Below are 15,734 nucleotides of genomic sequence, written 5' to 3' on the forward strand. Positions count from 1 at the left end.
ACTCCAATCCCTGAGCCCCTCCAGTCCCTTTCAATCCTGAATCTTGGTCATAAAGCTTTCTGAGCCCTGAGTAAAACAGCAAATAATGTATTGCCACAAGAAATGTTCAACAGACAAGAATATGGGGAAATCTGTCGGCTGCCAGAGAAAAAATAAGGGAAAGCTTCAGAAAGGACAGTGTCACTGAGGAGGGGATTGCGTGAAGAGGAAAGGGGTTGCAGAAAGGACCCAGATAGACAGAATAACAAAGGCAAACAATGTGTGGAAGGCGAGCTCTCTACCCACATAAGTGGGTTAGGTGCACATTAGATGTTCCTAAGATGGTAAGATACCTACTGTATATTCTAAAATTGTTTTTAAACCTTGAACCCCACTCCATTCCCTACCAAGAACTCTCAGTTCTTGTACTTTGTCACCAGAAGTGAAGACACACGACCAAAAATAATGATACTAAATTCAATAGGAAAAAAAAGTGTTTTGAAAACATACCTTTGTTCCATTCTAGGTAGAAGGGACCAAACAGCACAAGAACAGCTCCTTAAAGAAAGTTGAAACACAGTCAGGTTGAAATCTTCTTTGAAATGATCTTTGAAATGATATGATGAGAACTTCAAGAATGGCAGATGCCCGGCTGTTTCAATTTACTTATTAACAAATTTGATTTGGTTTCTATGGAGCTAGAAAGCCCTTTCAAAAGCAATTAAGGGAGCAAAGCAAGCAAGTAAGGCCTTTGGTATCATGAACACTCAGCCAGCTGTCTGAATTTCAGTTGTCTTCATATATCTGCCAATATTACCCTCCCGGCTCCACCCACTGAATAAGATAAGACAAACACTTAATGCCCTGCCAACACCCACCTTAAGAAGTATGTGTATGAGTGTGTATCTCAGGCTGGGTTCTTTACAGAAGCAAAACCAGTGACGCACGTATATATAGAGATTAATTTCAAGGAAATGGCTCACGGAGTTGTAAAAGCTAGCAAGTCCCAAGGCCTGACCCACACATGGCCTGGGTCAGGCATCAGGACATGACTCTTTATTCTGGAGATTTAAGTTAGACTACCATTCACTTGACTTAGAATTCCTCTTCTTGTCCAGATCAAGTAAATATTTAGTGGATTTCCCAATGCCATAAATTCATATGAGTTAGACTATTCTGATTACTGCTTTGACTCCACTGTCCATTATAGCAACCATGCCCACCTTGTCTTTGTCAACTGGGTGCCGCCACTTGTCCCCTACCACCACCAGGTCCAATCAGCCACACTGTAGTTAACCAAAACCAAACCCGTTGCTGTCGAGTCGATTCCGACTCATAGCAACCTTATAGGATAGAGTAGAACTGCCTCATAGGGTTTCCAAGGAGCAGCTGGTGGATTCAAAGTGCCAACTTTTGGTTAGCAGCCAAGTTCTTAAGCACTGCACCATTGTATTTAGGTGTCTTAATTCAGTTAGGGCAGCTCTCACTACAAAATCTGACTTACAAAAGATAACAATCACAACAGACTGCAAGCAAGCATGCTGGGGCTCCCTTCACAAATTTATTCCTCACCACTGTGGTAAAGGGTGTGTCCACTGGGCACTCCATGTGTGAGCCTGTCGGTCAAACCTGATAAATCCGTTCTAATATGCCAATTTCCCTAAGCCTTTGGATACCTTCTTCTATAGCATACCAAGGCAAGTCTTGTACTTCAACTTGATTTAGTGTAGGCCACTGCGTAATCCATGCTTCAGCGATCCAACAAATAAGCTCTTAGGTCCTTTCCTAACCTCTCAAGCTGAAACATTGAATGAAGAACCTGTGCTTAGTGAGCCCATATCAATAAACTCAGACTGCTCCAACTTTAGATTCCTTGCACCATTATTCCACACCCTTAATGGCCATTCCCACACATATTCCCTAGGTTTCTGTTTGTATGTATTAGAAAAGTTAAGCAATTCTTTTGGAGTATAGTGTACCTCCTCCTGGGTCACACTCTGTACTTCACCTTTTGGGGCTTGCTGGGACTTAAGTCTAATTATAGGTCTACAAGAAAAAAATGGGTGGTGGGGGTGGGCCCTGGGAACATTCAGCAATATCTTATAAGGCATCTACGCCAGGCAATGAGCCAGAGGCCACCCCAGATGATATCTCAAACAAAGGCACTTCAGACATAGCTGAGTTAATCTCATCAGATGAGGATGGAGGAGGTAACGGTTTTACTGGGGAGGGTGGTTTAGCAGACAAAGATAGAGTAATCTTTTCTGATGGGAGTAAGAGGGCTGGTTCTGTCAACAAGAGTGATTCAACAGAATTTAGGAGCTCAATTTCCCCAGCTTCCTGATTCTTCTGCCCATAAATTCCCACCCCAAGTTTCAGGATCCCATTTCTTTCCTATCCATGCCCTCACTTTAACTTCAGACTCCATTTGACTTTGGGAATTCATTGGCATTGTAATTCAGACACTCTCTGGCTTTGTTTTCAGCAATATCAGGCTTTCTGTCAGGACAGAAGTGGCAACTTTGAGGTCTTTTATGTGGCACTTGAGCTGTAACTCTGAAGCCCTGAGCTCATCTGTTTCTTTCATCACTTGTGTAGTGAAAGTAGGACTAACCAACTAGCTTCCCTACACTTCTCATTCTGACAAAATTGTAGAAAAGTACAAAACATGCAAGTACCCAGAGCCTCGCTTCTCACCAGTACTTGATCTATCGGTGGTGATATTTTGCATGTTAATATTGCTACCTCACACCATGGATTAGCAGTGCCCTCTTTACTACTGGAGGCAGAGTTATCAGCACCTTTAAGACTAGTCAGAGTTAAGAACCATTTTAGAAAACCCATTCTTACAATTTTGTTTCTCTAGAACCACTTTTGGCATCAAATGTCTCAGGTTGGCTTCCCTAGAAGAGCAAAAACAGTGAAGCATACACACACACACACACACGTACAAAGAGAGAGATTTATTTCAAGGAAACGGCTCATGCTGTTGTAGAGGCTGGCAAGTCCCAAATCTGAGGCTAAGGCTTCTCCTGACTCACGTAGCTGCAAAGGCCGATGAAGCCAAGATTGGCAGGCAATATAGCAGGTCACTGGCTCAAGTTCTAAGAACCAGAGGTCAGATGATGATGAGCAGGATGCAGGATATAGAGCAAGCAAGCAAACTTTGTCCATTTACATATATATATGATATATATATGATGCAAGCCATATGCCCTTACAACTGATTATCTGATTAAATCTCAAATCAAATTACATCATAGAGAATGACTACATCATTACATAACTGCCAAAGTACACCATTACATAAAACTGCCAAACCACTGAGAATCATGGCCCAGTCAAGTTGACACACAACTTTAACCATCACAGTATGTGAGTGAGTGAGTGAGTGAGTGAGTGAGTGAGTGTGTAAACAGGTGTGTGTGCAAGTGAGTATGTATGGGTGAGTTGGTGTGTGTATGGGTGTGAGTGTGTACACGTATGAATAAGTGTGTGTATGGCTGAGTGTGTGTATGAGTGAGTTAGTGTGTGAGTGTTAGCGCATGTGTGTGCATGTGTGTATGGGTGTGAGTGTGTGTGTACAAATGAGTGAACGAGTAACTGTGTGTGTGTGAATGTGTGTTTTGCAGACATATGAGTGTGGAGAAAGAGGTCAAAATATTAGGAGGAATTAATATATCACATTCTAACTTTCTGTACCCTTCTAAAAGTGAGTCACCCTATGGCAGACACACATTTTGGTTTTTTAATGCAATAATAATAATTGAAGTAAAGAAAGGATCTCTGTAGAATGTTTTCTATTGGAGCGTAGGGTTGAGTTCTGGTTCACAGTTGTTTTCTGATTCTTACGCTCCTCTGAGTGTACTTTTATCTACCTTAGGCCCAGACTGGTGTCAGCTCAGGGTCAAGCCTGGATTTCCTGATAGTCTGTGATTCCTCTTTTTTTTATTTTCTCCTGTTTGCACCACTGGCTTATTTATTTATTAATTTTGTGCTTTACGTAAAAGTTTACAGAGCAAATTAGTTTCTCGTTAAATAATTAATACACACACTGTTTTGTGACATTGGTTGCCAACCCCACCATGTGTCAACACTCTCCCCTTCTCGACCTCAGGTTTCCCATTTCCATTCATCCAGTTTTCCTGTCCTGTCCTGCCTTCTGGTCCTTCCTTTTGGGCTGGTATGCCCATTTACTCTTATATACATGGCTGAACTGGGTGTGTTACTATTTTTTTTATAGGCCTGTCTAATCTTTGGCTCAAGGGTGAACTTCAGGAGTGACTTCAGTACTGAGTTAAAAGGGTACCCAGGGACCATATTCTCAGGGTTTCTCCAGTCTCTGTCAAACCAGTAAGTCTGGTCTTCTTTTTACCTTTGTGACTTAGAAGTTTGTTCTAAAATTTTCTCCAGCTCTGTCCAGGATCCTCTATTGTAATTCCTGTCAGAATAGACAGTGCTGGTAACCAGGCACCATCTAGTTGCTCTGGACTCAGTCTGGTGGAGGCTATGGTAGTTGTGGTCCATTTGTTCTTTGGACTAATCTTTCCCTTGTATTTTTGGTTTTTTTCATTCTGCGTTGCTCCAGTTGGGGTGGGACCAGTAGGTGTACTTTAGATAGCCGCTCACAAGCTTTTAAGACCTCAGATGCTACTCACCAAAGTAAGGTGTAGAGTGTTTTCTTTATAAACTAACAAAAAAAAAAAACAAACTCGTTGCTGTCGAGTCGATTCCGACTCATAGCGACCCTGTAGGTCAGAGTAGAGCTGCCGCATAGAGTTTCCAAGGAGTGCCTGGTGGATTTGAACAGCCGACCTTTTGGTTATCAGCTGTAGCGATTAACTACTACACCACCAGGGTTGCCTTCTTTATAAACTATGTTATGCTAATTGAGCTAGATGTTTCCCAAGACCATGGTCCCTAGTCCTCAGCTTAGTAACTTGGTCCCTCAGGGAGTTTAGATGTGTCTATGAAGCTTTTATGATTTTGCCTTGGTCAAGTTGTGCTGACTTCCCCAGTATTGTGTACTGTCTTACCCTTCACCAAAGTTACCACTTAACTTTTGTCTAGTTGGTGTTTTCCCCTCTCCACCCCTCCCCTCCCTTGTAACCATCAAAGATTGTTTCTGTGTGTAAACCTTTTCGTGAGTTTTTATAGTAGTGGTCTCATATACATTTGTTGTTTTGTGATTGACTTATTTCGTTCAGCATAATGCCCTCTAGATTCATCCATGTTGTGAGATGTTTTGCAGATTCATCATTGTTCTTTATTGTTGCATAGTATTCCGTTGTGTATATATATCATAGTTTGTATATCCAGTCATCTGTTGATGGGCACTTAGGTTGTTTGCATCTTTTTGCTATTATGAATAATGTTGCAGTGAACATGCGTATGCATATGTCTAGTTGTGTGACAACTCTTATTTCTCTAGGGTATATGCCTAGAAGTGGGATCACTGGATTGTACAGTATTTCTATTTCTAGCTTTTTAAGGAAGCTATATATCATTGTCCAAAATTGTTGCATCATTTTGCATTCCCACCAGCAGTCTTTAAGAGTTCCAATTTCCCTGCAGCCTCTCCAACATTTGTTATTTTCTGTTTTTTTGATTAGTTGTTTGGCAAATATCTTGTGCTTTGACTAGTCACTTTATTTCAACTCCAACAAGCAGGCTTCCTATGGATCGTTAAACAAGTACTACTTGACTTTTTGTCTGACTTTCAATTTGTAAAACCCCACCTCAAGTCCCTCCTCTTTCATTAAAATCACTTCTCACCAACTTGTCCTTCTCCTGAACTCCCGGAAAATTCTGCAACTCACAATTTGCACTTTAAAAAAAGATAATAGTACAAAGTCCTTTAAATATTTTATGTATGTGAGTATTGTCTCTCTAATTAGATTGTAAGCCTCTGAAACACAGAGAATGTGCCTTAGAACTTGTATTCATCCCCCACAATGCTTAAAATGGTGTAAGAAATAGCTCAGTAAGGTAGCATGAGGACAGTTTAATGATAGCTGTTCTAGTTGGAGGAATAACTATTAATAGGATGAGTTCTACATAAGCCAATTCTTCTAGGTAATGGTTGACCTCAAACGTATTCTCTTCCTACCTAAAGTTATGAATCAGTTGCTATCAAGTTGACTGTGAATCACAGTGACCCAATGTGTGTCAGAGTAGCACTGTGTTCCATAACGTTTCCAATGGCTGACTTTTCGGAAGTAGATGGCCAGGCCTTTCTTCCAAGGCACCTCTGGGTTGACTCGAACCTGCAAACTTTTGGTTAGCAGCCAAGTGCATTAACTGCCTAAAATCATGAAGTTCTCTCAAATTCTTTCTTCCCTAGTTCTAGAAGACATCCCAAGTTACTTTTTAAATTGACATATAGCTTGTTATATGTCAGCTTTTTGATTTGTGATATAGATGTTAGGCCCCTGGGTGGCACAAACAGTTTGCACTGGACTATTAACCTAAGGTTCGACAGCTGAAACTCACCCAGCAGCATCACGGAAGAAAGGCCTGGTGATCTGCTTCTGTAAAGATGACAGCCAAGAAAAGCCTATGGAGCAGTTCTACTCTGTAACACATGGGGTCGCCACGAGTCAGCAACAGGTTTGGTTTTGGGTTTTGGTTTATATCCATTTACTACCACCCACATCAAGCTCTAGAACATTTCTAGTGCTGTAGCAAACTCTCATTTCCCCTCCCGGTCAATACCCACTCAAACTGCAACCACTCTTCTAACCCTGATCACCATAGGTTAATTATTCCTACTGTTGAATTTTATATAAGTTGAATCATAGAGTTATATACTACCTTAGTTATCTAGTGCTGCTATAACAGAAATGCCACAAGTGGGTGGCTTTAACAAACAGAAATTTATTCTCTCACAATTTAGGAGTCCAGAAGTCCAAATTCAGGGGACCAGCTCTAAGAGAAGGCTTTCTTTCCTTTGGCTCTGGGGGAAGATCCTTGTCTCTTCTAAGCTTCTGTTTCTTAGAGATCTTCATGTGGCATGGCACCTATCTTCCCCCCATCTCTGCTTGCTTAATCTGCTCCTTCCATATCTCAAACGGAAATGCTGGTGGTGTAGTGGTTAAGAGCTACAGCTGCTAACCGAAAGGTCGGCAGTTCAAATCCAGGCGCTCCTTGGAAACTCTATGGGGCAGCTCTACTCTGTCCTATAGGCTCGCTATGAGTCGGTAATCAACTCGACGGCAGTGGGTTTGGTTTTTCATATCTCAAAAGGGATTGACTCAAGACACATCCTCCATTAATACTGCCTCATTAACATAACAAAAACCCCATTCCCAAATATGATTATAACCACAGGTATAACCCATTTGCCATTGAGTCAGTTCTGATTCATATCGACCCTGTAGGACAGAGTAGAACGGCTCCGTAAGATTCCCAAGATTGTAAATCTTTAAGGAAGCAGACTGCCACATCTTTCTCCCGTGGAGTGGCTGGTGGGTTTGAACCACTGACCTTTCCCTTAGCAGCTGAGCATCTAACTGCTGCACCACCAGGGCTTCTTAGCCACAGGCATAGGGGCTAGGATTTATGACATATATTTCTGGGAGACACAACTGAATCTATAACATATACTCTCTTGTATCTGGTCTCTTTCTCCTAACATGAGAACTATGGGATGTACCCACAGTATTGTTACATGTAGCAGTGGTTTGTTCCTTTTCCTTCCTGAGTAGTGTTTTGTTGTGTGAATATACTCCATTTTATTTATATCCTACTATTGACAGATATTTGGGTTGTTCCTCCTTTGGGGCTGTTATGATTAAATATGCTATGAGCATTCTTGTACATAACTTTTGGTGGACTGAACCACTCATTTCTCTAGGGAGTATACCCAGGAGCGGTATTTCTGGTTCATTTGGTATCTGTATATTTAACTTTAGTAGGTACTGTCAGCCAGTTTTCCAAAGGAGTATTACCAATTCACGCTCCCACCAGCAAATATAAATGAGTTCCAATTGCAATATCACCGAATTTTTTGCATCAGGCATTTTTGTAGAGTTTTTTAGTGTGCAATTGGTTGACTGCACATTGATCAATTGCACACCAAGAAACTATGAGCTTCCGTAATTGGTTTAGCAGCCCTAATGCAAGCGTATGGACAGCCCAAGTGAATTGGCACCAAGTGGTAAGATACAAAGCCTGAACACATCACAAAAGCAAATCCAAATCAGGCAAATAAAGAGAACAGAGAGTTAATAGGTCTGTTACCTATTCATGGCTAAGGAAGAAAGGCCTAGTGATCTACTTCCGAAAATCAGCTAACAGAAACCTAGAGATCACAATGGTCTGATCTGCAATTAATCATGGGGATGGTGAAGGACAGGGCAGCATCTTGTTTGGTTGTGCATGGGGTCACCAGGAGTCATGGGGCCAACTCCATAGCTGCTAACAACAGCAACAAGGGTGATGCACATATCTGAGAAAGGAAGAATAGTTAGTTCATACTAAACAACACTTTCTGGTGTCCATGTTTTAGTGCTGGAGGCTGCAAGTTTATTACATGTTTAATAAACTCTACATGTGCCTTACATAGGGAAGGAGGCAGGAAGCCAACAGAAGGAACTGAACTCTGAAGTACACGATTGCTGATGGAACACACATCAGCTGCCAGTATTTATGAACCTAGACCTCTGTTTAGAAATAAGAGAAATCTGGAGCAGGGGAGGGGAGCAGGGAAGGGACAGGAAACAGTACACATGTGAGAAAAATTAGCTATCAGAAATAATAACAAACTGGGAAGTGGAGACAACATGGAGTTATAGACAGAAGCACCACACTGTCGCTCTAAAACAAAGACCCAACAAACTAAGTAAAACAAAGACAAACAGCAATCCTGGAACCCTAGGCATCAAATGAAAGGATAAAGAACTCAACCAAGCAGTGAATGGAATAAGAAATGACAGAGACATTTCTATATAAATAGAAATTAAGGGTATGTGTAAAAAAAACTAAACCAAACTTGCAAGAATTATTAAAGGAAGTCCTTTGGTTAGAGAACAAATAATATCAGACAACAGCCTCAATGTAGGATACAAGACCACATCAGCCAGATACCAACATAGGTAATAAACGCTCAAGGAAAAAACAAAACTAAAAGATTTACAACAGGGAACCAGAGAGGTTAATCTGTAAATGACAACATCATCAGAACAATAAAAGAGGAAACAGTGTAGGTATAGAACTTTCAAATGGTCAAGGTGATACAAGTAATAAAAGACTGGTTCAATCTTAGGAAGCTAAGGGTAAATTTCAAAGAAAGTTAACAAACCTACTCATCAAAACAAAAAAGAAAAACATAAAGTCTCGACAAACACAAAATCTACAAAAACAAAACAAACAAAATCCACAACCAAAAGGAATTCAGCACAGGACAGTAAGAGGAACAAAGAAAATGTCAGCACCAGAAAAAAATGCACTACAAAATGACAGCGATAAACTCACATCTGTCAACAATTACACTGAACGTAAGTGGCTTAATTGCACCCATAAAGAGACAGAAAGTGGCAAAATGAATTAAAAAACAGGACCCACCAATATGCTGTCTACAAGAGACATGCCTTGGAAACAAAGACATAAATTTATTAAAAATCGAAGGATGAAAAAAACATATCAAGCAAATAGCTACCAAAAAAGAGCAGGAGTGGCAATACTAATCTCAGCTAAAATAGACTTTAAAACAAAATCCACTGTAAAAGACAAAGAAGGGCACTATATAATGATTAAAGGGACGATATACCATGAAGACATAGCCATAATAAACATCTACCCACCTAATGACAGGGCTCCGAAATACATAAAACAAACTCTAACAGCACTGAAAAGAGAAATAGTTCCACAATGATAGTAGAAGACTTCAACACACCACTCTTGGTAAAGGATAGAACATCTAGAAAGAAACTCAACGAAGACACAGAAGATCTAACGGCCACAATCAGCTAACTTGGTCTCACAGACATATACAGAGCACTCCACCCAACAGCAGCAAAGTACACATTCTTTCCCAATGCCCATGGAATGTTCTCCAGAATAGACCATATTTTAGGCTACAAAGCAATCCTCAACCAAATCCAAAACACTGAGATAATACAAAGTATCCTCTCTGATCACACCACCAACAATGTAGAAATTAACAACAGGAAGAACAAGAAAAAAAATCAAATACATGGAAACTGAATAACACCCTGCTTAAAAACCACTTGGAAATAGAAGAAATCAGAGACGGAATCAAAAAATTCCTAGAATCAAACGAGAATGAAAACACAACATACCAAAAACCTTTGGGACACAGCAAAGGCAGTCCTCAGAGGTAAAGTCATAGCAATAGATGACACAGCAAAAAAGAAGAAAGGGACAGAATCAAAACACTAGCTAAACAACTCGAGCAAATAGAAAGAGAACAGCAAAAGAATTCCACAGCCACCAGAAGAAAAATAAAATAAAGATCAGAGCAGAAATAAATGAAATAGAGAATAGAAAAAATCAACAAAACCAAAAGTTGGTTCTTTGGAAGGATCAACAAAATTGACACACCACTGGCCAAACTGACAAAAGAAAAACAGGAAACGAGGCAAATAATCCAAATATGAAATGAAATGGGGCACATTACAACAGACCCAACTGAAATAAATAGGATCATAACAGAGTACTATGACAAACTATATGCCAACAATTTGAAAACCTAGAGGAAATAGAAAAATTTCTAGAAACACACTACCTACCCAAACTGACACAAACCGAAGTCAATAATCTGAACAGACCCATAACAAAAGAAGAGATTTAAAAGGTCATTTAAAAAAAAAAAAAATCCTGACAAAAAAACCCTGGCCCAGATGGCTTCATTGGAGAATTCTACCAAACATTCAGAGAAGAGCTTGCACCAGTACTACTCAAACTATTTCTGAACATAGAAAAGGAAGGGATATTTCCAAATTCATTCTATAAAGACACCACAGAAAAGAAAATTACAGGCCAATATCTCTCATGAGTATAGATGCAAGAATTCTCAACAAAATTTATTGGTATATAAAGAAAACGACAAAGAGGAAATGAGTCAAACAATACAACTTATAACCCAAACCCAGCGCTGTCGAGTTGATTCCGACTCACAGTGACCCTATAGGACAGAGCAGAACTGCCCCATAGAGTTTTCAAGGAACACCTGGAGGATTTGAACTGCCGACCCTTTGGTTAGCAGCTGTAGCACTTAACCACTACACCACCAAGGTTTCACAATCTATAATAGGCCCTAAAAAATAAAATACCTAGGAATAAATCTTACCAGAAATGTAAAAGACCCATATGAAGAAAGCTACAAAACACTACTCCAAGAAACCAAAAGACAACTACATAAATGGAAAAACATATCATGCTCAAGAATAGGTAGACACAGCATTGTGAAAATGTCAATGCTACCCAAGGAAATCGACAAATATAACACTATCCCATTCCAAATACCAACAGCATTCTTTAAAGAGATGCAAAAACTAATCATTAAACTTTATGTAGAAAGGGAAGAGGGCCCAGATAAGTAAAGCACTACTGAAGAATAAAGTAGGATAACTCACACTACCTGACCTCGCATCCTACTACACAGCTATGGCAGTGAAAACAGCCCAGTACAGGTACTCCAATAGACACACTGACCAGTGGAACAAAATCAAGAACCCAGATGTAAATCCATCCACCTACGATCACCTGATCTTCAACAAAGGCCCAAAGTCCATCAAATGGGAAAAAGACGTCTTTTTAACAAATGGTGTTGGCAAAACTGGATATCTATCTACAAAAAAAAAAGGAGCCACCCCTCACACCATACACAAAAACTAACTCAAAATGGATCAAAGACCAAAATATAAAACCAAAAACAATAAAGATCATAGAAGATAAAATAGGAGGCCCTAATGCATGGCATAAATAGGATAGAGACCATAACTAACAACACACAAACCCCAGAAGATAAGCTAGGTAATTAGGATCTTCTAAAAATTAAACACTTAAACTCACCCAAAGACTTCACCAAAAGACTAAAACGAGAACCTACAGACTGGGGGAAAAAAATGGCTATGACAAATCCTACAAAGGTCTAATCTCTAAAATCTATAGGAAAATCCACCACCTCTACAACAAAAAAGCGAATAATCCAATTAAAAAAATGGGCAAAGGACATGAACAGACACTTCACCAAAGCAGACGTTCAAGTGGCTAACAGACACATGAGGAAATGCTCGAGATCACTAACCATTAGAAAAATGCAGATCAAAACCACAGCGACATTAATGGCATGAGTTAATAAAACAGAAAATAGCAAATGTTGGAGAGGCTGCAGGGAGATTGGAACTCTTATGCACTGGCTGGAGGGAATGCAAAATGGTACGACCATTTTGGAAAACAATATGCCACTTTCTTAAAAAACTAGAAATAGAAATACCATGTGATCCAGCAATCCCACTCCTAGGAATATAAATAAAAAAAAACAAACCCAGTGCCGTCATGTCAATTCTGACTCATAGCGACCCTATAAGGCAGAGTCTAACTGCTCCATAGAGTTTCCAAGGAGCGCCTGGCGGATTAGAACTGCAGACCTTTGGTTGGCAGCCGTAGAATTTAACTACTACACCACCAGGGTTTCCCCTAGGAATAGCAAAAAGATGGAAACAACCCAGATGCCCATCAACAGATGAATGGATAAATAAACTATGGTACATACACACAGTGGAATACTATGCAACCATAACGAACAATGATGAATCTGTGAAGCATCTCACAACATGGATAAATTTGGAGGGCATTATGCTGAATGAAGTAAGGCAATCGCAAAAGGACAAATATTGTATGAGACCACTACTATAAAAACTTACGAAAGGGTTTACACACAAAAGGAAGCAACCTTTGATGGTTACAAGGGAGGACAGGGATAAGGATGGAAAAATACTAAATAGACAACAGATAATTGGTAATTTTGGTGCTGGGGACACACCAAAAGGGACACAATACCGGGAAAGCCAGCACAACTTGTCCAAGGCAAGGTCATGGAAGCTCCATAGACATATCCTAACTCCCTGAGGGACCAAATTACTGGGTGAGGGCTCTGGGGACCACGGTCTCGGGGAACATCTAGCTCAATTGGCATAACATAGTTTATAAACAAAACGTTCTGCATTCTACTTTGGTGAGTAGCATCTGGAGTCTTAAAAGCTTGTGAGTGGCCATCTAAAATACTCCACTGGTCTCACCCTGTCTGGAGCAAGGCAGAATGAAGGAAACCACAGACACAGGGAAAGATTAGTCCAAATGAGGAATGGACCACAAGTACCACAGCCTCCACCAGGCTGAGTTTAGCACTACTAGATGGTGCCCAGCTACCACCACCAACTGCTCTGACAGGGATCACAGTAAAGTGTCCTGGACAGAGCTGGGGAAAAATGTAGGACAAAATTCTAACTCACACAAAAAAGACCAGACTTACTAGTCTGACAGTGATTGGAGAAACCCTGAGAGTATGGCCCCTGGACACCCTTTTAGCTCAATAACGAGGTCTTTTCCTGAGGTTCACCTTTCAGCCAAAGATGAGACAGGGCCATAAAACATAATGAGACTAAATAGGCACACCCGCCCAGGGGCAGGGATGAGAAGGCAGGAGTGGGTAGGAAAGCGGGTAATAGGAAACCCAAAGTTGAGAAGGTGAGAGTGTTAACATGTCATGGGGTTAGTAACCAATGTCACAAAACAATATGTATACTAATTGTTTAATGAGAAGCTAGTTTTTTCTGTAAACCTCCATCTAAAATACAACTAAAAAAAAAAAAGAAAGAATAACAAACTGAGCAATCAAAGCCAGGATATCCCTCTCCAAGATGGATTTAGTAAAGGAAACAAGGGAAAGCTTAAGAAAAATTTATTAGTATATATATCAAAAACCAAACCTGTTGCCATCGAGTTGGTTCTGACTCATCGCGACCTCGTGGTGTAGTGGTTAAGAGCTCAGACTGCTAACCTAAAAGGTTGGCAGTTTAAATCTACCAGGTGCTGCTCCTTGGAAACCCTATGGGGCAGTGAGACTCTGTCCTATAGTGCCGAAACTGAGTGGACGGCAATAAGTATTAATGTACAAGGTTTTAAAATTGTCATCTTAACAGCAGGAACCTGAATTCTCTAAGGAAAGGATAGGATTGACAACACCTTTCAGACTTGTTTAAAGTGTTTATAGAGGAACAACGAGGACTTGAGAATTCAGGTGACAGTAGTTCAAATATGACAGCAAAAAAGATGAAAAGCAAGAACGAAAGTCAGCAACAGAGACAGTAATCCTATTACAAGACAGGGGTAGGGTCCTGCTGAGAAAGGTAGTCACTGAGCAATTCCTGGTGACAGGAGGTGAAGGACTTAAACAAGTATATGCTCTAAAGGGCTGCGATGTCACTGCCTTCACAGCCTCACACCTTCAGCAAAGTGTGCCCCACACAACAGTGATTTGTACGAACAGTGTTTGGGGAACACAAGGGAAAGAGCGTGTTCCATGTCTGGGCCAGGATGGGCAGCAAGAAGGAGTGAGATCTAGAGACCACTGGTCAAAGAAAATGGAGACTGTTGTTGTTGTTGTTAATTGCCGTCAAGTCGATTCCAACTGATGGAGACCCCATATGTGCAGAGTAAAACTGCTCCATAGGGTTTTTAAGGCTGTGAACTTTCGGAAGCAGATTATCAGGACTGTCTTCCAAAGTGCCTCTGGGTGGGTTTGAACTGCCAACCTTTCCACTAGTAGTCAAGCACTTAACTGTTTGTGGCACCCAGGGACTCCTAAGTTAAGGTGAGAGGAAACCATGCATACAAAGACTTTAGGAATTAAAAAGAAAAAGTGAAGGAAGACATTAAATTTTCCATCAGATATGGGATTAGGAGTTAGAGATTTTAATTTAAATCTCAAAGGACAGGGTGATCTTCACGTAGATAATACAAAAAAAAAAAAGCTAGCTGTTGTCAAGTCAATTTCGACTCAGGGCTACCCTGTGTGTGTCAAAGTATTACTGTGCTCTCTAGGGATTTCAATGGCTAATTTTTCAGAAGTATATCACCAGGTCTTACTTTCTCCAACATTTAGGCTAGCAGCCAAGCATATTAACCTTTCGCATCACCCAGGGTCTCCCAGATACTGCACAGGTCAGATGAAAGCTATGAATAGGGGCAATGAGAGAACAAGAAAGTTTCTAAAAATAAAACCATGAGTGCCAAAAAGAAATCAGTGGAGGCCCTACATAGCAGAATAATATGCCAAAAACTAAATCTAGAATCTGTGGAATAGGAAACCAATTAAGGAATCACCCAGAAAGGGAGAAGAAAAAAGAGAGAGGTGTGAAGGGGAGATTGTGAAAGAAAAATAATAAGAAACAGGAAGAACAATAACTAATTTTTATATGGAGTGGCAAAGTGGCACTGTGTTTAAGAGCTGGTGGCAAAGTGTTTAAGAGCTCGGCTGCTAATCAAGAGGTCACCAGTTCAAATCCAGCAGCCATTCCTTGGAAACCCTGTCAGACAGTTCTACTCGGTCCTATTGGGTTGCTATGCGTCAGAATTGACTCTACGGCAACGTGTTTAATGTTAATTTCTGTATACAGTAATAGGAATTCCAAAAGGAGAAAAGAGAACAAATGAAGAAGGAATGATCAAGAAATGAGAAAAATTTTCCAGCTGAAGAAAAACTTGACTTCATATTAAAAGGACCTAAT

At 40.4% G+C, this 15,734-nt stretch overlaps 1 protein-coding gene across 6 annotated transcripts in view; it reads right to left on the bottom strand.

The window, feature by feature from the left end:
• LOC104846471 (cytidine monophosphate-N-acetylneuraminic acid hydroxylase) overlaps window positions 1–15,734 on the bottom strand; it is a 499,820-nt gene that overhangs the window by 106,867 nt on the left and 377,219 nt on the right. For 5 of the 6 annotated variants that reach the window (XM_064281568.1, XM_064281578.1, XM_064281564.1 and 2 more), the window contains one exon: window positions 490–537. The exons of the other annotated variant lie outside the window; for it this stretch is intronic. In XM_064281568.1, the coding sequence (XP_064137638.1) occupies window positions 490–500 (11 nt within the window). In that variant the 5' untranslated portion in view covers window positions 501–537. The remainder of the gene's footprint in view (window positions 1–489; window positions 538–15,734) is intronic. 6 annotated transcript variants of the gene reach the window in all.

This window comes from Loxodonta africana, chromosome 1 (genome assembly GCF_030014295.1).
Source record: "Loxodonta africana isolate mLoxAfr1 chromosome 1, mLoxAfr1.hap2, whole genome shotgun sequence".
Classification (NCBI taxonomy): domain Eukaryota; kingdom Metazoa; phylum Chordata; class Mammalia; order Proboscidea; family Elephantidae; genus Loxodonta; species Loxodonta africana.